The sequence below is a fragment of the Molothrus aeneus genome, chromosome 6 (assembly GCF_037042795.1).
Source record: "Molothrus aeneus isolate 106 chromosome 6, BPBGC_Maene_1.0, whole genome shotgun sequence".
Classification (NCBI taxonomy): domain Eukaryota; kingdom Metazoa; phylum Chordata; class Aves; order Passeriformes; family Icteridae; genus Molothrus; species Molothrus aeneus.
The window spans coordinates 38,610,194-38,631,265 of record NC_089651.1 but is presented as its reverse complement, the minus strand read 5'-3'; the positions used below and the strand labels follow the sequence as shown (position 1 = coordinate 38,631,265).

Sequence of the window (21,072 nt, the reverse complement as noted above, 5' to 3'; positions counted from 1 at the left end):
TATGATTCTAAATATTATAACTGACAACAGGATTTCCATACTGTATGTCACCTGGAGTTTTAAAATAACTTACTAGCCATAGACAACTTAAAACAAGACAAGATTCAACGGCCAGAAAAATTCTCTCAAAGTAAGACTCTCATAAAACTTCTTGAGTATCCATTGATACTCACAGATTATTCAGATCTCATTTGTAACATGGCAGCAAAATCAGAAAATGAATGATTAGAAAGGAACTAACAAATATTTATAACATTTGCTTTCTTTAAGCATTTTCTGGTTATACATTTCATAGCTAATAACCAATAAGAAGTAGCCACAGAAAAGCTATACCCTCTGAACTCCTGCTTCCACTGTAGACATTACTTTATTTGTAATTCACATCCTAGAAATATAAAGAAAGCTATCTATTGCTCCAAAGAGTCATTATCTTAGGCAGACAGTTTTCTGTACTCAGCCACCCTTTTTTCACCTGCTTCCATTGTATTTATTTTCTCCTCCCTTCTCCTTAAAACTAAAAATGATAAATCACATTGACAGTACCAGGACCACCATCTAAACCACAAATCAACACTAACTTAACATTTCCTGGATTTTTCTGTATCAAGAAATATTAACATATATTAAAATCTATTTGGGCAAAGACAGGTTTTGGCATATAGCTTTAGGATCCTACATATAACATACATGGAGCTGATGATGGTTCAACATGATGACTGCTGTGGGAGGTTAATCTTGGTGTTCCAGACAAGCCTGATTGTCAGTGGGACTGGTGCTGGTGAAAGGTAAAATGAACAATTTTTGGGTGACTCTGTGCTGGGCTGTACCTAAGCAGTCTGGATTATACTTGGCATTTAGTGCAGGATGCATTGCCCTTACAGAAAATCTCAGCTGCTAATGCAAAAAGGCAAAAAGGAAAAGGAAAAAGTCTTAAGAATTGGGTTTGGCCCAAACAGTCACCATTAGATCATAATGAAGATAGCAAAACTGAGTGTAGAATCTGCTAGACGGGTGAGGAATCAGTGTATTTTTCAAAAGTATGTAATAGGGCTTTGCAGCCTTGATCCCATTTTCAAAAACAACTCTCACACTCTAAGTTGAAAATTAGTATTCGGACTGCCTAAGTCACTCAAAACTGTTAGCATGTTCCTTAACCAGTAAGCTAGTCAAAGGTACAACTAACCAGCTACTTATACCTTTGTACATTGTGTCACATATAGAATGAGTGTACATATTTCTTAAGACCGCTATAAAGGGCCACTGCTCAGTTAAAACACTAGTGATAAGACATGACCAAAATTATTGACACAATAAAATCTTCAGAGTCTATATTAGACTTCTCAATCATATTAGCCAGTCCTCAGATTCCTGTCACAGACTGCTACAAAATACTACAGCTTCTCATCTTCACTCTTCCAGCTTCATCTGGACTTCACCCTGCTTTATTCCTGCTTCCTACTCACTCATCACATTTCAGGTGCTTGTTGTATAAAGCCACAGATACTACTAGGTTTTCAAGATCTGTTTTTTATTCTGTTCAACATGCATATGCAAAATTCTCTGTAGAGATCACAATCATTGAAATACCCACAATGTGTGATATAAACCATTCCAGTGATCATGTATTCTATGAGTGCTAAAGAATACAGAGGTGAAATGCTACATTCCACAAGGGAAGAAGGGCAGATAGGGTGATTCTAAGTAAAAAGCTGACTTACTGATTGTCATGTGGGAAGCAAATTTCCCTATATTTATTCAAAAAACACGTGTATATTGTCAATAATTTGAATCTAGAAAAATTATATAGAGGGATATTTCCTGGGTTTACCTTGATTCTTCAGAACCAGAATTACAGTTAGGTAGGACTCCTCCTCTTTGACTGGTTACTCGCAAATCTGAAAGTTTCGGTGCTTCAGTTTCTGCCTGGATAAAAAATCCTGTGTGTTTTTGAGAATTCTTATAAAACTGAAGTTCAGCACAAAAGTCTTCTTTTTTCTGATCCAACATGTATGTTTCTAATTGGGAAGAGAAGCAAACACATTTTCTCATTTGGATAACAAAGCACAAATTGAGATTTTTTTATTTGAAAATGGCTTGTTATAAGAATATAAAATACTAGTAGTAGAAAGGAAAAAGTGATTTAGTTTCAGATTCCCAACTTCTTTGTCCCTTCACTAAGGAATGAGACCTGTTACCTACAGCATGGATGGATGTAGGTAGGAATTTCAACCCATTTACTGGATTTTTCTCATGGAAACATGAAAAACTCATCATCATTTCCTACGCCCTCCTCCCTCTTAAATGACTTCTTAAAATAATGCTGACTGTAGAAAATTATTTACCTATCTCTTACAAAATTCAGCTCTACTATAGTGAGATATGATGAATTTCTGCTATAGAGAGGGAAAATTTTAGGTTATAACTAGAGTCTTATAGTGAGGTTCCTTTCAAATCCATTTTGGCTACAAAAGGAGTATCATCAAGCTGTAATTAGTAACAACAAATTTAAAGCACCATTATTCACTCCTGGAGAGTGTGAGGTACAGGCTCATACAACTAAAGAACTTGAAGAATGCAAAGCAGAAATTGTGCCAAAGGGAAAAATTATCTGATTAAAATGTTGAGTGTGATAGCTAGTTCTCTTAGCTTGGCTACTAGATATTTTTAGGACATACTTCTGATATCAAGGCATTTAAATGAAAGAAAGATCCACATACCACGAATGCTCTTTCATAAAGTAAGAACAAGTACCTTTTAATTATAGAATTATATTAAAAAATGAGAAGGAAGCAGCCTAAAACCACTGGAAATGGAAAAAAGGTGCATATATTTTTCATTCTTTCATTTAGATTAGTAGAGAACAAACATTGGAGCTTTTGCTTATTTAATAAAGTTAGTGTTTCCAAACGTTTTGGATAAAATATCGGGCATATATTATTTGATCCACCTTATAACATCCTCCTCAAAAATAGTAAGAAACTGTCTATACAGTTGAAATCAAGTAGAAATAGACCAAAATCACAAATCAATGACTATCATGTGGCCATCCTGCAGGTAAACACAGCTGTAAGCACAGTTTCCAAGTAAAAATACTGAAAACTGTTTATCAAGTGTATTGCAACAGATTCCTCTTTCCTTAAATGAGGAAAGACACAAGATCTCAGGCAACAGCCCAAGGGCCCCAAGAGATGACTTGGGAATTGGCTGGAGTCAGTTTAACAACTTCCAATATGAAGCTATGTGTTACCACCTCCAGGAAAAAAGTTATGGGACCCACTGCTCATCTGTATTCTCTGCATCCACTTCAGCACAAACTTATTTGAATCCACTCTAACCATTTCTGTAAACTGCAACCACTGATCTTTACACTAGATTAAACAACAATCAACAGAGTATCAGCATCTTTGTCTTTTGATAAGTACAATACTACTTTCAGTACTGTGACTGAAATATGTTCCTCATAACATTTCACACCTAGTGCAGAAAGAACACAAGGCACAGACACCTGGATTCTTCAAAACAAGTATATGCTGTTTCCACTGGATTGAAATCCTGCAGGTTTTTGAGCAGATTTCCTCTGGAGTGCTGCTACATCTAAAAACTAGATTTGATCTCTTACTCCTCCTTATAGTAGGGAGCAAGGATCTCTAAAGAAATGTATGTTAAAAAAACCCCACCAAATATACTCCAAGAACCTGACTCAGTTTGGGAGTGACAATACGTAAGGGCAAAACTTTGAATCCTTTCCAGTAAGTACTACCTGAAAACTAACCTAGTCTGAGTTTCCATACTTGCAAAGCATTTTATAGGGAGTTGTGTTTCCCATTTGATTTATATTATAAAGAACTTCCTATGAAATATCCTGTTCACTTCTCCTGTTTCAGACACAGTGTCTGTATAAATGCAGTTGCAAATTATGCTCCAGGGGACGTGCAATGCTTCACTTGCCATGACAACTTTTCCTCCCTCCTCCTCTTTGGGCATCCACTTATTCTATAAGCTATATATATATTTGAAGTGCCTCAAGCAAAGTGTGTCACACTCTATGGAAGAATTCAAGCACAATGTATATCTGTTGAAATAACCAGTGACAGTATTGCCAGGATGCTTTGTTCTTTGTTTAGCATCATGGTACTCTACTTTGGCCCTATGAAAGTTGGAGAAGAAAAATCTCACTTCAGAGAGCTAAGAACTTTAGATGATGTTTTAGGCCGCTTCTCCTCCCTTAGCATGAGAGCGAGTTTTTATTCTTTTCACAGTTCCTGTTTTATTAATTTGCTCCTTTCATTCCAGGATTTAAGAAGTGACCACAGAAGAGTCACTGAAGTTGACAGAGACCACTGGAAATCACCTTGCTGGCACCTCAATCATTTTTAACTGGAAGTTGTCCCCAGCAACTTCCAGATCACCCGAGCCCTGCTGTTGTCCTTTCAGCAGATCATTAACATCACTGTAGTATCCCATGAGAACCTGGACCTTTGAACATGAGAGTTCTTCCAATTCTCTGAAGAAGGCCTCACCTACTTACTCAACCCTCCTCCATGTCCCTCCCTCTTAAGAGAAGGATCAAGGCAAACACCACCTGGGCTCCCACACCCCGATCATCATGCCTGGAGCCATACAGTCACATGCAACACTTCCCAGGCCACCCCTGCAGTATCACTAATGCCTACAGAGAAGAGCAGCATGGAGTAAGAGGGCCAGATGAGCATCAGCAGGCTTTCTGTAACATTCTGAATATGAGCTGTAAACAAGAAGAAAAGGTCTCTAGATGACAGGTCAGTTCAGAAGGCAGATTTTTATTTTTAAGACCAGAAGTGAACATGACTGCATGATGAGGTAAATATCCGCATTAGCAGTTACACTTCTGCTAAATCCTTGGGCCATGTCAAGATAAGCGTTTTTAACTGTAAATTACTGCAGCTAAAGAAAAAAAAAGAGAATTTAGAATAGTACTAGAACTGTGTTAGTATTTATTAATGCTAATGCTGCCTCTTTAGACAACATTCATTTGCAGGACACCTTTTCATCCAGATTCAATTCCCTCAAGCACATGGGTAAGACTAAGTAGCATCACAGGAAGGCTGTAAGTGGCATTCTTGGAAATACTAGGTGAAACACAGAGGATCTGTCTTTTCTCCACTGGCTTTTAAGAGAGAAGATGATGGCAGTCTCTTCCACCCAAACCTGAAAGCACTCTGCCCACGGGCAGAGGTGAGAGGTTTTTACTCATTTAATAAAGCTGTAATGTTTTTTTTTAATCAGCATGCAAAATTTGTCAGTAGAATGCTTTGGGGAAGACATTTTGAACACTGTCATAGCAATGGACATAGGACTCAATTTATTTTTAAAACCACATTGTTCTTCATACAGCCCATGACCCCCACATCAAATAATTTATGCTTTGATACATGGTAGCTTGTCTTGTTGCTAAACTAAGTAGCAATTTTAATACATGCCCTTCAGTGCTTTTTTGCTCATGCCTCCTGCAAATCGTATCGTGCACTAATTACCAATGCTGCAGACACACACTGGGGAGTAAGTAGCATTTGCAATAATCAGGCTGCACAGGGAACATCAGAGAAAGGGTAAAACAGCCCTGCAAGCTTTGGAAAAAATTATGTAGATTTCATTAAGTGGTACCACCACTGCAGATTCTGGTTCTTGAGTATACTAAACAAATTTTTTTCCATATAAAATGGTATAAGTTCAGTAGCCCAGATTAATATTTCACTATAGGGAGAAGCTGAACAGCTGATCTTCTGTATGTATTTATCTTGAATGAATAGCTTGTTCACATTGCGGGAAAGAAAAGCAAATGTTAAGAAGAAGGAATATGAAGACACTAGAATTAAATCTGGGAATTGATTGTGAGGGACGTTAGGGGAAGATAATGCTGTCATGGCTGGAAACAGTAAAGGCAGAACAGAATTCAATGTTGTTAAGCTGGGAGTGGTTAAAAAGTCAAGTAAAAACATTAAACACATCATACTGTGCAGACACCCACTATTCCTCACAGCTTCTTCTGAGAAATGGGGGATAAGCACCGAGATCAGGGAAAGCACAGCATTAGAGAATCCCACACCAACAGTGATAAATGCACAGAAGGTGCAGATTCAACTGGAAGACTGAAGAGGCAATAGCATCCCTTGTTGCGCCACTTAGCACATTCAGCTGTCCCATCATCCAGCAGAAACTGAGTGGACGCCCCCTTCCCTCTGTCTTTCAGCACCCTACTAAAATGCACTGATCACCTCAGAGGTTTGCAGGGAAATCTCCACAGAATAAGAGTAAGGGAAAAAAAAAAACAAAACCCAGTGGAACATGCATACAGGCTACGGATTTGGTTGCTGATAATATGGGGACACTAGAAGCTCCAGGTGCACCAAATCAGCTTCAAGTGTAATAGTACTTATGGCTTGCTACCTATAGCTTACTAGTATTTGTTTTAAGCTGGTCTGTGGCATGTACATAGTATGTTCTCATCTGTCTGCAAAAGACTGCATGAGGGAACCAGCCCCTAGCAGGATGGCAGTAAGAGGCATAATAAGAAAAAGCAAAAGCAAAAAGGAAGAGAATGAGCCATAGACACCCTGGTAGCAGGAGCAAAGATGACTGCAAATTCAGTAGCTATGACACTGTGACACTTTCAGATTAACTACATTTGAAAATATTTAGAACAAAACATTGTGCTGTATTTGAGGTAGTCAACCTCAATTAATAAAAGCCTCCAGAATTCCTCCTGTTAATCATAGAGTCATAGAATGTTTTGGGTTGGAAGAGACCCTAAAGATCATCTAGTTGCAATTTCACTGCCCTAAGCAGGGAGGCCACCCATGAGATCAGGTTGCCCAGCACCCCATGCAGCCTGGCCTTGAAAACTTCCCAGGACAGGGCATTAATAAATTCTCCAGACAACCTGTTTGTTGAGGTACTGTTTCAGTACCTCATCACTCTGTGGATAAAGAATGTCTCCAAGTATCTTACCTAAATCTCTCCTCTTTTAATTTGACACTGTTTCCCCTTGTCCTATCATCTACCTGTGTAAAAATTGCTCTCCCTCTTTTTTTATAAGTCCCCTTCAAATACTGGAATGTCCCAGTGACATCTTCCCAGAGACTTCTCTTCTCAAGGCTGAAAAACCCCAGCTCTCTCAGCCTGTCTGTCCTCACAGGACTTGTTCTCCAGCCTTCTGATCATCTTCCTGGCCAAGTCTGGATTTGCTGCAACAGGCCCACACTTTTGCGCTGGGGTTCCCAGACTGGATGCAGTACTTCACATGGGGTCTCACAGGGGCAGAGTGGAAAGGTGCAATAATTTTCCTCAGCTTGCTGGCCAGAGTTCTTTTGATGCAGTCCAGGATGCTGTTGACGGTCTGGGCTGCAATCACATATTTTTTTCTTCTCAGTCTAAACAAAAACACAACTTCAATGTCTGTGAGGGGTTTTTGTTTGTATAATATCAAGCATTTTGAATTTCAAAGAGGAGGGAATATTCACTATCCAACAAAGCTATCTATGCAAAGAGCCACCCTGGCCCTATACAAAACTAACCTGTTTCCACTGGAATAATAGGACACACTTCCTATGGTTTAAAAGAACTTGATTTTGCCCCATTGCAAATCACACCTCTACAACACTTGCTGCAATAACTATGCATGTAAAAGCATTACTTTAGAACTTCACCTTAATTTCCACTTGACTAACTGCTATTCTTTATCATTGGCTTTCAAATTATCTAATGTTTTTCCTACAATAATAAGACTAAAAACGTAGCCTGATGGCCACTAAATTTTCAAGCCATGCAAATGAAATTAGTACTATGGCCGAATATTCCTTTTTGAGCTGAAAATGATGAGTCAACCATTTTGTCAAAAGACAAACATTCATTCACTAAGCTATTTAACTACTGGAACTTCTACCAAACAGAATGACTGTGAAAGACTTAGACTGTTCCACAATTTGCCCTTTACTGAATGATTAAAAGGCATAAATCCTGAAAATGAGTAGGAACTGAAATTCAAGGCTTTTGTAGGCATAAATATGCGAAGAAAGAAAATTAGTCTGGTGGAAGAAATCTGATCCTATTGTCTGACATTAATGATACGAGTTGGTTTAGGTCTTATGCATTTTCAGAATGCCTGTACTTTCCTTTTTCATTCATATTTGAGCTAATACAGATGCAATATACATGCGTATGTCAAAGGTGCTCATTACTTTTGACTCATTTCCTTACTGGTTTATCTTTCCCATGACCTACAAAAAAATTCAGAGTTAATCCTAAAAAAAGTGCTGTACCTAACTTTCAAGAAAGTAATTCCTATTTCAGGAAACAATTACAAAAGGTCAGTAATAAAAGGTCCATAATACATGCTTTCTCCAAAACAAGCAACATGAAAAAGTGAAGCTTTATTGTCTTTGGACTTACTACAGATTTACTTATCTTAGCAATTCTTCTTCAGTGCAGTGTAGTATACTGAGACCAAGTAATCTGCAACTAAGAGCAAATGGCTGTCCCTTCATAATGCAGTTTCCTGATGCTTAAAGAAAACAGCAAGCTTCAAGTTATACAGTATTCAAGATTATTCAGTAGGACTCTAAGATCTCACTAAATCACTTCTGTAGCATGGAAGAATGGCAGTCATAGGAACCTGATAACAGGCAAAGACTGAGCTCAGAGTAGATTCGTAAAACAAAGCTAATTCCTTTTATTTCTCTGTGCTCTGCCCAGCCAAAGTACTATGTAAAAAGCCAAAGTACCTGCCAAACCCTTGGCAGTAGCAAAGAGGAAATCACAACATAGATGCATTGTCCATTCAGTGCCCCAACTATACATGACCGTGGGCTCTGCAGAGAGCATCATGGGTCAGCTCAAAAGGATGGGGACTATCAAATAACATTTAAGTAACTCTTACTCATAAAGGTCCTGGATTTATCTCTGAGATAGTATATCTCCTCTCACTTTAAGATACACAAGACAGATAGTCATTGAAATAAGACTTGAAAAGAACATTTTTATAGAAACTCTTAGAGATATTTTTTAGGAGGTGAGTAAGTGCTGTGATAGTAATTTTAAAGCCATTGAGACTAAGGCACAGAGTGATGAAGTAACTGCATTGAGGTCATTGAGCAAGCTATGTGTCCTGGTTCCAGCCGGGACAGGCTTTATTTTTGCAGTAGACAGGAGGGTGCACGGCCAGCACACAGAAGTTACTCTATACCAACTCACACCATTGCCAGGGGCAGGGGAAAGGAATTCTTCCAGGGAGAAGAGGTTCCTTCTGGACATGAAAACGTGGCAGAGGGAGCTGTCCGGTATTGCCTACTTAAGGGGGAAGGGATGGTTGGGGGACTGGGGGTGTGGTTTCTGTGTGAATCGTTTCTTTTCTTATTCCCTCTGTCATTAGTATTGTTGCTGTTACTGCTCAGTTTCTTATCTCATTGCTGTACCCAGTAAATTGCTCTTATCTCAACCCATGATCTTTACTTTTCCGGCCTCAAATTGGAGGGTGGAGAGGGAGTGGCACATGGTTTTAATGGAAGAATTAATTGGAGAATACCATTCCTAAGCCAAGACAACCGTAATTGGAGCCCAGTGTGAGGCATGAAGGGTTGAGATTCAAGAGATCTGCCCAGAGCAGGTTAGAAACAAATTTGATCTAAGTATTTGTTGTATTAGGTCCAGAGGCAATGCTCACAATGTTGCTTGGGCTGTTCAAATGGGTATTATTATATATAACCATGTATATAATCCCACATATACTTCTCACTATGATATTTTTCAGAGCAGGGAGAGGGATCAGGGTCCCTTTGTTGCTGTACTGTGGGATATCAGCTAATGACATGATAACATCAAGGACAATGAAAGTAATTTGGGATGTGTACTCAGTGTTTCTCTCCTATCCTTACTCAGGTACTGCCTCTGGGGGTTCATTAACAATTATACCCAGTCTGTGGGAAGAACAGGGGGGATGACTTTCCCTAGCTTTTCACCCCCTTTTTCTCCTTCAGACCTGTTAAAACAGCTTTTGACAACTTTTAATTCCTGCTGGATGTTAAGGAAAGTATATTCTTGTTGCTAAGTCTGACACTTCTCAGTGCAGTCTACACCATATTTAGAGTCAGGACAGAGATTTCTAGGGAGGTCATTCAGAGATCTGCCCTGAGGGTGGATGGTCACGAGTGGCATAGAATATGGGAGAGAATGGGCCAGTTTTTGGGAAAATTCTCTGCTCCAATGGTTTGGCAGTTCACCCCTGAACCAATACAAGACCCTGTTTAAAGTGACAGAATGCTGCACTGTGAGGAAAATGCTGTGGCAACTTCAGAGAGGAGCAATTTATTGCAGTGTGCTGGGCCCTGGCTACTCTTTACTGGACACAGCTCAATACTAGAGAACACCCTCCAGGGGAGGAGTAGAAAAGCAGACCTACAGGCACCATGGCCTCATTGTAGCTGAACCAGGGGAACAACCGTGCCAGTAGCAGTTGCCCCTACACAGAAGAAGAAATCCAAGACCAAATCAGTTTTCTTAGCGAGGAATAAAGAGGAAACAGGGCCCACAGAACAGAAGAAAGAGGCAGGGCCAGAGATAATCACTTGATCCCTATTACCTCAGGAGAGGATATTTTGAGGACTCAAAAGAGCATCATTGAGTTTTTGGGACAGCTGCTGTGGAGACAGAAGAAATTAGACAGCTGAATACCTTTCCTGGTGTCTCAGAAGACTCTGTTCTTTGAGTGTCAGCAAGCCTAAGTGGGCTTGAATAGGAAACCCCAATTGCCCAGGGATTTTGGAAATCATCACTAACAGGCCTGAAGGCAAAAATTTTGGATTATCAGGTGGAAAATGTCCGGATCCCAGCAATGACAGGGTTAATTTTTGTAGTAGCCAGGAAGGGACATAGCCAGGACACGGACATTATTCTATACCACCTCACCTCATGAGGACTGTTTTCTGGTGCCTTCTGGACCACAAAATGTGTTGGAGGGAGCCATCCAGTACTGACCATTACTGGGGGAAAAGGGTGGTCTATTATTGAGTGTGCTGCGGTGTGTGTTTTTCTCCTGAATTGTTTCTTTTCCTATACCCTCTGTCATTAGTATTTTTGCTGTTGTTGTTAATTTTCTTATCTCATTGCTGCTCCCATTAATTTGCTTTTCTCTCAACCTGTGATCTTTACCTTTTGTGGCTCCAGTTGGAGGAGTGGAGGGGAGCTGCATGAAGTTTTAGTAGAGTGCTGAACTGGAGAATACCATTCCTAAACCATGACACCATAACAGAAGGAAAAACTGCAGAAGTCGAAGGCGCTGGATCCACACTGCATCTTGGAGCCTGTGCTACCTCAGTGATGGCCCTCTCTGCTCTTTTCTCCTGCTCAGAGATGTCAAATTCTACTCTTTTCTGTCAGAGATGTTTTAGAAACTAATATCTGCTGTACTTCAAGAAAAAAATACCACTTTTACATTGAATGGCTAACTCACATTTACAGAATAAAAAAAATTAGTACTAATTGTATCTAAAATAGTATCCTTTGACACTTCTTTATGATGATAATTTTAATTCACATGACAGGTTAGGTTACATTATTTGTATACTGGAAGACAGTTGTGCAATGTACAATATAAAAAAACTTCCTGTAATTTCAATATTAGGCAGAATAAAGGAAATGGCCTTTAAAAAATTATATTAAGTATCATTCTAATGCAAAGAACTTCCAAACAATTCAAACTGCTTTAGAAGCCAGTCAGGTGAACACAACAATGCCATTCAAATATTGATCAAATATGCAATTCAAAAATTGATCTCTGGCTATAGCTAAGCATTTAAGTTGTCCAAAAAAACCCCTCAGAAGTTTAATGGTTTGTGCATTTTTTAATTCCTTAAAGAGAACAGTGAATCCTGTTTTAGCAACATAAGTTGGGGGACATCTGTGTTATTTTGAATGCTTCTGTATTCACCTGTACTTGTGTAGAACCCTGGCAACACCCTTCATAAAGAAATAAATTGAGAAAGAGATTAAGAACAGTTGGCAGTTATTCTGGCAAAGGCAATTTTTTACAATTCTCCAAGGATTCCGATTATTTTAGTAACAATGTTCCTTCGCCTGACTCCCTCACTAAGTCTTTTGTCCTCCTCTTCTGCATCTAAACAGCAATTGTGTACAAACTGTTGAATATTTAAAATGGAAAAATGCTACTCAGTCTTTAATATATGTGGCAAATCATTATATTGGTATTCACTGCAGTTAATCGTGATGCATTTATTAATGTGTAAATATCAGACATTTCCTTTGGCATTCCACTCTCCGTTTGCAATTCATTAACATACTGTTATTTTAAAATATTAGTCTCTAAGAAGACACCAGATTTTCATTGGACTGGTCTCACAGTTGAAAAAGCATTTTTATATTCTGAATGCATCAAAACAGCAGAATCACTAGGCAGACAGTAAGTGGGATTCACTGAAACACAATGTTAGTTCTAATGGATGGATGATTGTGTTTGGTCTTCAGAAACTTTGAAGTATAGGTAAGTCTTGATCACACAAATTAATAAATCCTAAAGCTGGAGTTAACAATAACCATTACACCCAAATTCTGCAGCTTAGCCCAGCCAATTTTTCAAAAGGTCAGGTTGTGAACTGGAGAAGATCAGGGAGGTCCACCGCATAGCTTTGTTGCCAGGCATCTCTCGTCTGGATTGTTGCAGGCATTTATTAGTATTCGTCAGCAGACTCAACAAAGCAAACAAGAAATTCAAGCACGAATAATAAAATGAAATGCTGCTATATAACCCTTTGTCATTCAGCAAATATGGGACTTTTTAGCTACATTGTTCCTAAACCTGGGTTACTACTTTAATTTTTCTCCACAGTGCTGACTGAATGAGTATGCATGTGTGTTAAATGCAGAGCTCCCTTAACAACTGCAGGACTGCCATTTAATCTGTTGGTAGATGGACCATTTCCTGTGGGAACTCCAGCTATGATTTCCAGATCCACCAAATAAATCTCAGATTAAGATTCCAAATGAAACCTGCCTTTGGCAGATAAAAAATGTCAAGATGGATATAAACAGTAAAATTATAAATTATCTAGGTGTTGCACGATGACTTGATGTGCGTTTTTTGTTTACACTTTCCCTGATATCACAACTATACAAGGCATTCATCAAATGTCACACTTTCATAATACTGGAGGCATCATTAAAACTGTTTGGCTAAGGACCTTGAAGTGTTTAAGCAGTAGCTCAAAAGTATATTTGTGCAAAGTAGAAGAATAAATTTACATATCAGCAGCAGCTCATAAGGGATGGGTAAATATTCTGTTTATCTCTCATTGTAATTCAGGTTAGTTTAAATACAGGGTTTCAGGATATCATTACAGCCTATATGGAGTCATTACATAATTTCCAAACATAGTGTCTGCTGGAGTTTTACTAAGCATGCTGTGTTTATGTTTTCTAAACCAACTAAAAACAAAGTAAACCCTCCCACTCCATTTGTCTTTTGCTATTGTCATATCAGACAATTGCTTTTCACATATAACCCCCTTCCATTATCTAAATCTTAATGATCCAGAACTCCCTTTTATCTAGGCAGGGTCATGTTTCCCTGTGCCCATTAATTATAGTGAAAATTCTCTTATCCAAATGTACTCAACCTCCCCTACCACACACAAACGATTAAAGCTTTGCTGAATTAAGAGTTCTAAACAAAATCCCAGGAAACTACAGCTTTAGAAGCAAAGAAAAATATTGCAATTTTAAGTGTCTGACATAAAAGAAAGATCACTCTGCCTAAAGTAGCTGTAAGATGCCTTGCCCCCACACCCTTTACTCCAGTAGTGCTCTACTAAAGATGCAGGTGAACTCACAAATAAGAGTCGGCAACGCACTCCCTGAAGAACCTTTCCATAATAATTTAAAAATATTTTTGCTCTGAACTTAAGCCTCATTCTACCTGTTATAAAAATAGAAGTAATGAAGGTTTCTAAAGAAGAAAATAACCAAATACTTCTTGCACTTGTGCAAGGTCTTCTAAAGTTCCTTCTGAAGCACTACTTAAAAATTACTGTGGTAGTAAGTGCTGTTCTCTCTGAAGTACATTTCAAGACATTCTGAAGTTAGCTGCACTCATACTTTACACACTTAAGATTCAAAGTGCAATACTTCAAGGTGTGCATTCTCCCCATCCTTAGTGCTTGCAGCCCTCAGTGCAGATAAGGCCCTACATGTTTTGAGCGTACCATAAAGGGTTCAACAAAATCATATTCACAACACCGCAGTGAGTCAGGCAAGTACTGTGTATCTAGTTGTACTTCTGATGAGGAGTCTTTCTGCATGCAGTCTGGCTAAAAATGTGCTGTATTCTACCACTCAAAATGTACAAGGAAAGAAATGGAATGGAAAAAGAATAGATGAGAATTTATATGCATGAAGGCATGATTATATTTACAGGAAAGACCAAGCAGTATTGGATGATTTTTCAGTTATCATTAACTCATTCTTATCTTCTAAGTTATGTCACACTATTCCTTCTTCTTCCATGGCAGAGGTTTTCTTCATCTTCCATGCTTAATGTTGTTCAACAGTTACTAGGTTTTACTCATGAAAGTTCATCCTCTCAGCCTCTTTTCAGCCTTCTACATCATTCAGAGAACCTTGCAACTACTCTTGGCACTTTGCAAGGGGATCTGACAGCACACAGTGAGTTTGATGCTGAAAGCACAGCACACATTGAAGACACTAATCAGCTGAGCCATGTGGGTGTAGAGGACGCTGCCTCTCTGCATATTGTGTAGATTTTTCTGCATACAAACCACCCTTGCAATATTCAGGCCTTCTTTCTTTTCCAAGCAAACAGCACTTTGTTGCTAAAATTGGTAGGAGAGGGAGAACAGGCTCAGAGTATCTCCTGTTGAGGCATGTAAAAGAAGAAAGAGACTTCACTATGACAAGTATGCTTAATTTTGCTTCTGTTACAGCCTTGAAAGAGGGGCTTTAGATTTACTTAAGAGGGTTTACAGCTGTAGTGGGTATATTCTGGAGAAATGGGCAGCAGCACCTTTACCATTAGCTGCTTTTTTACTAACTAGAGCATTTACAGCACCATATTACCCTGGAGGCTTTCTTTACCCAATTCATCTTTGTGTGTGTCAAACTCACACAATAGGAATTCCAGACAAAAAAGTCCTTGTAATTAATACTGCAAAAACAAATCTACAAAAAAGCACATTAAAACCATTACACAACTAGAAGAGTTTTCTACTTGCAATAAGACAAAGTTACACAAAAAGATGATTTATTTTACTTAACCTTTGCACGTGACTACATTTCCTCCATTACCATGAATGTAAAACACCCCAAAAACCTACAGCTCACCACCAGATAGAACACCTCCATCACAAATTTCCCTGCACAAGCTGATTCTGCAGTTCTGTTCCAATCTACATTAACACAGCTCTTTAAAGCTAGTCTCCTCTGAACTAGTTTCCAGACATGCAATTTTGAAGTATATTTACAAGCTGCAAGCATTCTTTTGAAGATACATGGAAAGTGCCTGTATGGATCATAACTAAAGTTGCCATCAAATTCTGAGAAGTGAAATTGGTTCACTGACTTACAATATATGCTTCAAGTAATGGCTTAACAATATGTACATATTTATTTCTATGCTTGAAAAACATAATAACCACCTTTTAAGAAAGCAAACAACTTTGTCATTAAAAAAATCAATCTATTAATTTGTCTTAGGAATTCACAAATAAAAATTATACAATGATTTTAATTCTGGAGTCAGCAAAACTCTAATTTTGTTGTCAAAACAGACCAAACAACACTTAAAATTCTAAGCCTTCTCCTAATTTCTGCCCTATCCTTAAAGCATGGATGCTCATAAATATGACATAAGCCAAAACATTACAATAGTTAAAGACCGTATAATACAGAAATATAGCTGCACCTAATTAAACATGGTACATGAGTCAAATAAGACACAAATTTAACTCCAGCATTTGAACACTCACCACTTTCCAATCCTGGTAATGCTTCTGAAAAAGTGTCATATCAAGTCCTAAACATATATGTAAGAAGAGAAACCACCCAGTTTCAGGTTCCCTCTTGTGTTTTCACAGAATTAATGTTTGCATAGTTCCCATCATGCATGGAAATCCTACTGAAGTAACAAGTCTTGCCCCAATGCAATGTGCTTCCCCACACCCACCATCACTGCAATGCAAAGATATGCACCTATTTGCCAATACAAGTTTATTTTCATAATTGAATACTATTCTAGGCTGTCTAGCTTGGATCCTGAATATTTTTCATTTCTAAGTAGCACAGTCCACACTGGTCTGCTGCCAATGTTCCTGGTACATTCTCTCAAGTATCATTAGAGGGAAATGAAAAAAGACATTAAGCTTCTATTAAAAACAAGAGAAAGAGTACATTTAAACTAGATACAAACACAAAATAACGAAACTTGCACACAAACTGTTCTTTAATTCTTCCTAATAGAACAGAACAGTGACAAAGTCTTCAATCCACACAGAAATACCATACTCTAAACAACTCGGAAAGTTAAAAAGAAAATCTCACCTTTCAAACACTTCAGATACACTCCTCTTAAACACTACATTCCTTTCAAGTATTTTATTTTATAACATTGATTAACAGGTTACACATTATCCCACATAATCGCCATAAACCTACCACTTTGTATCTGATTTTTCTATTTCTTAAAATTCTCATTGCTTGACTGAATTTTCATCTAGTCAGATAAATTTAATGTCGTATTTGCTTTACCATCCTTATTTGTTGACAAATAATGTAATCTCCAATTTTTCAGTATGCTATTAAAATTTTTAAATTATTAAACATTATAGGGTTATTCTAAACCCAGCTTTTAAACTTCCAAGTTACAAGAAAGGAAAATCTAAATACAGTACAGTACCAACTGCACAAAGGAAATATGTGAAGATGACAGAGCAAGCAGGACACAAAATAGTACACTCATCAGCACACACACTTACACAGAAAAGGCAAAGTTGCTGTGCTTAAGTAATACAATGAGAAAATGCACTAGAATATCTACCAAGCTCACATATTGAATATTATGTTGCTGAAATTGACCTATTATCTTTATGATAAGTGAATGTAATTTAACTGTTACTGCACAAATTAAATTCTAAGAAAAAAAACTTTCTCATCCACACCAGTATGATAACAAATTTACCCATAATCCCTTTTTCTAACTTTGCCAGGAGCAAAAGCACAAAGAATTACATGACTTATTAATGATTATGCTAAATAAAAGTGTATAAATTTTACTTTTATTTATATGACAACTTCTGTTGGATACATGAAGTGTTAGCTTGGAAGAAGCAGCTGTCTAAACAGCACAAAATATTGACTTAATGCATCAGAAAAATAATACACATGAAACTCAGTAGCTACTCAGTTTCAAAAATATCTCTGAGCAGTAGCAGAACATAATTTCTTGCAATTAGACAGAATATATTTCACAGAGAATCAGTTTCATTTGCCTACTTTGGAAAACTTAACCTTTTGAACCATTCTTAGGGTATGCTGACCCCTAAAGGTCTAAAAATACTAAACCTGATTAAGCCATTACACATTTAAATTGTCAGAATACAATGCTCCACTAACTTACACCATCATAAATGTTTTTGTTTACAGAGTATATGATTCAAAAAACTTTTAAACTTCACTCAGTAACAGCTCAAAATGCCATAAATTAAAAGGGGTTTATAAGTAGTTTATTTTACAGAATAATATAGGTAGAAATTCCTTTACATATGAAAGAAAAGGATCACCTACAAAATGAAGCATTTCTTCTTTCTTCTAAACAGACTCTCCATGAGAAATTTGACATTTATTATCTTTTGAGAGAGAATATATAGTATAAAACTCAAAAAAAGGAAATGTACAATAAGCTATGAGGCTCTGATATAGAGGGAAATTTTGATGTTGACTAACCTAATCCATTTTGGATTTTTTAACCTACACAGAGTCACTTACTAGCAAAAATCCACTCTAAAGTGAGGATCTCTTTTTTATGTCTTTCCCTTCCTTCTACCTGTAACAATTTAGTCACAAGCTACTTCTGAAAATTCTCTTCTACAAAGTCAGTCAGTCATGAATGTACTCTCAAATTCAGTGGGGTTTTTTTCCCCTTAGGTTTCTGTCATGAAACATAGATGAATGTATCTGAGAACAATTATGTCTGGTCAATCAACTAAAAATAAAAAAAGATACTTGCATCCTGATGAAGATGAAAACTCCATCAACTGGAGAAGCTCCAGTTAACCAAAGTCACCTTTATCTCCAAGCCTTACCTTACTGTCTAAATTCAGTTGAGCTACTAATGAGAAACTCATTAATATTAGTAGATGGCTTAATCATACCCAAGCCAGGTGTGAATGGCCAAGAAAATTACTTTAAGACAGATTTTCAGATTTATTGCTAACAAAAAAAAAAAAAAGTTGGAAAGTAAAGTGCAATGTACAGAGTAAGAATGTAAACAAGTCTTCTGAAAGTTGTACAAAAACATTTTCAATAATTCAGAAAATAAAGGTGAAGCTTTATATTCATGTAGCTGCTCTCCAGTTACTCAAAGTTCTTTTAAGGAGCAGTATGTGGTTATTGGTTTTTTTTCTTTTCTTCCAAAGTCAGTCATATATCAGCAAGAACAAACACACTCCAGTCACTGCCTAGCACTGGTGTAACACCTAAGGTTCCTTATTAATATCTTTAAAGTCCCTACCTTTTGACCAGTTCTCCATTTGTTCCTCTGAACTTGTTTGATCTGGCACTGAGTCCAGTTTTTGCTTGAAGGTTTCAGAGCTAAAATAAAACAAACTCTAGATAAATAAACTTGAAACAATATAATACACCTATACTTTGCCTTCATTTGACAGAAAATTTACAAAACAAATTATTTAAAATATTTATAGCAGCACAATGAAGTCTGCATACTTTAACAGCCAGGGAAAAATTATATTTCTCAGTAAAATATTTTTTCTTCACTCATCTAATTTTTATAATTGTTTGGTTCAGCTCTCTGTTGCATGTGATGTCTTTGTTGAAATATTTATTAGTTTGTTTTTTTCTTCTAGAGTCTGGTCTTGGAAGTACACATTACTGAGCACAGCCCAAATCACACCAAGCAGTCCTGCTGCAGACAACAAGACTGCTCCCTTTGGCAGTTATTACAGACAGTGGCATGTGCTTCACTTCACAGCACTCTTTCTCTACTTTTAATTTCCTAGATAAAATAAAGTGGTCTATGACCACTCCAACTCTGAAGTTCTTTCTGAACAGCTAAATAATGCATCCCAATATTTGCATGCATATTGCTTCAGATTATAGTTAATTCCACAGTTGCAATATTTCATATAATTAAAGATCTTCAAGAAGTAACCTCCAATAAGACTTACAGTAAAATGTTATGTCTACCAGGCATCATTTTGAGTGTTAAAAGATATGCTCTCTTATGTGTTAAAAATTTCATTATACTCGGTATCACAAGGAAATCTAAATAAGTTTGTAATCTTGGTAACATAGTAAACTTATTACAAATTGTATTACTTACTCATATACCTCTTTAAAAAATACTGTATATAGGAAAATTTTTATCCTTAACTATGCATTGTGCTTATTTTGTATGTTTTCCCTGCTGCATTTTTTTACATTTATTGAAAAGATACATGTGCCTTGAAGATACAGTGACTAGATTATGAAAACACTCAGACAGTTGTCATTGTGCTGAAAAATGTAAGACATTAAATAAAAAAATTAAGTACCTATTTTACAATTCAAGCAAATTACACCAAGACACATATCCTAAATAATAAAGCAGCAGGAGAAATTATTTTGCCATACAACACCAAAAAGGCAGATTATTTCTTTTTTATATTTAAAATTGCAAAAGAAAAATTAATTTTACAAACACTTTAGATTCAACACCAACACGAACACCAAACATTCAAGAAATACATATTTAGCTCATATTTGTTGTTGACTATAAATCTGCATGATAAAAAAATGCATAGGATTTTATGTGCTGAGGTCTTATCAAAAAATAAAAAGTTCACCTCATATCGCAGAACACTGAGTCCCTTAAAAGAATCCCTCAAATGAAGCTGTACGCTTCTTCTTCAATTCTGTGTAACTGTGTTGATTTGAAGTTGGCAATCTTTTCCTAAGTTCCTCATTTACTTTTGGATTAGCTGAAAATATAGAGGGTTATTAATATCAAGAAATAGGTTTCTGTCAATGAAGCCATTTCCCTACATATTGCACAAAAAGGTTCATAATAATTGCAGTATTTTAATAAGGTATTCATATAGCAAGACATGAAGAAAATATGGTATTTAATAACCTCTGGAGTATTTTAAAACATGTCTTAGGGCCTTAATGTGTCTAGTAATATACTATTTAAAACCATAATTTTATCCCTCCACAATATACAGTCATTCTTCCTCGCCATTTACCCAGCTAATGAATGCCAGCAATTAGTAAAATGTAATCCCATTGCACAATCATTTTAATGCTTTTAGCACTCAGAAAAGTAAACACCAAATTAATACTGCTCAAGCCATATCAGATCCTAGCTGGAAGCAAGCAATTATAGTTCAGCTCCTCAGGTGTAATTAAATGATTGGAATGATTTAGTTCCATAAATGCAAGTTAATTCATAAGCAAGCAACAAATATACTGGGAGTAATTACAAGAAACATTGACAGTCTAAGCAGGGCATGTGCCTTTCTGTACCTGATATAGGAAAATGCTGCCCTCTCCCGGAAATAATAGACAATGGCACAGGAAAAATTTATGACTGAAGTCAAGAGGCTCATTTTACAGACGCTGTCTTCATAGGTGAAATAGGTTCTGTTAACTAATAGGAATTTTCTGGTTTAAACATAGAGAAAATAAAAGTGGTTGATATCAGATTAAGGTCACCTATGGATCAAAGTAAAACGGAAAGATTTTTAGGGCTTCCTACGATGTGCCGATTAACTTCCTCATAATTTAAAAAAAAAAGTTAGGATA

General features: G+C 37.0%; 1 protein-coding gene across 1 annotated transcript in view; it reads right to left on the bottom strand.

Annotated features, from left to right (window-relative positions):
• The window catches only part of MIPOL1 (mirror-image polydactyly 1), a 157,722-nt gene that overhangs the window by 134,955 nt on the left and 1,695 nt on the right, over positions 1-21,072 (bottom strand). The window contains exons 2-5 of the mRNA XM_066552365.1: positions 20,794-20,931; positions 20,115-20,249; positions 18,785-18,864; positions 1,829-2,015 (exon numbers count right to left, since the gene is read on the bottom strand). Of these exons, the coding sequence (XP_066408462.1) occupies positions 1,829-2,015; positions 18,785-18,864; positions 20,115-20,119 (272 nt within the window). The 5' untranslated portion in view covers positions 20,120-20,249; positions 20,794-20,931. The remainder of the gene's footprint in view (positions 1-1,828; positions 2,016-18,784; positions 18,865-20,114; positions 20,250-20,793; positions 20,932-21,072) is intronic.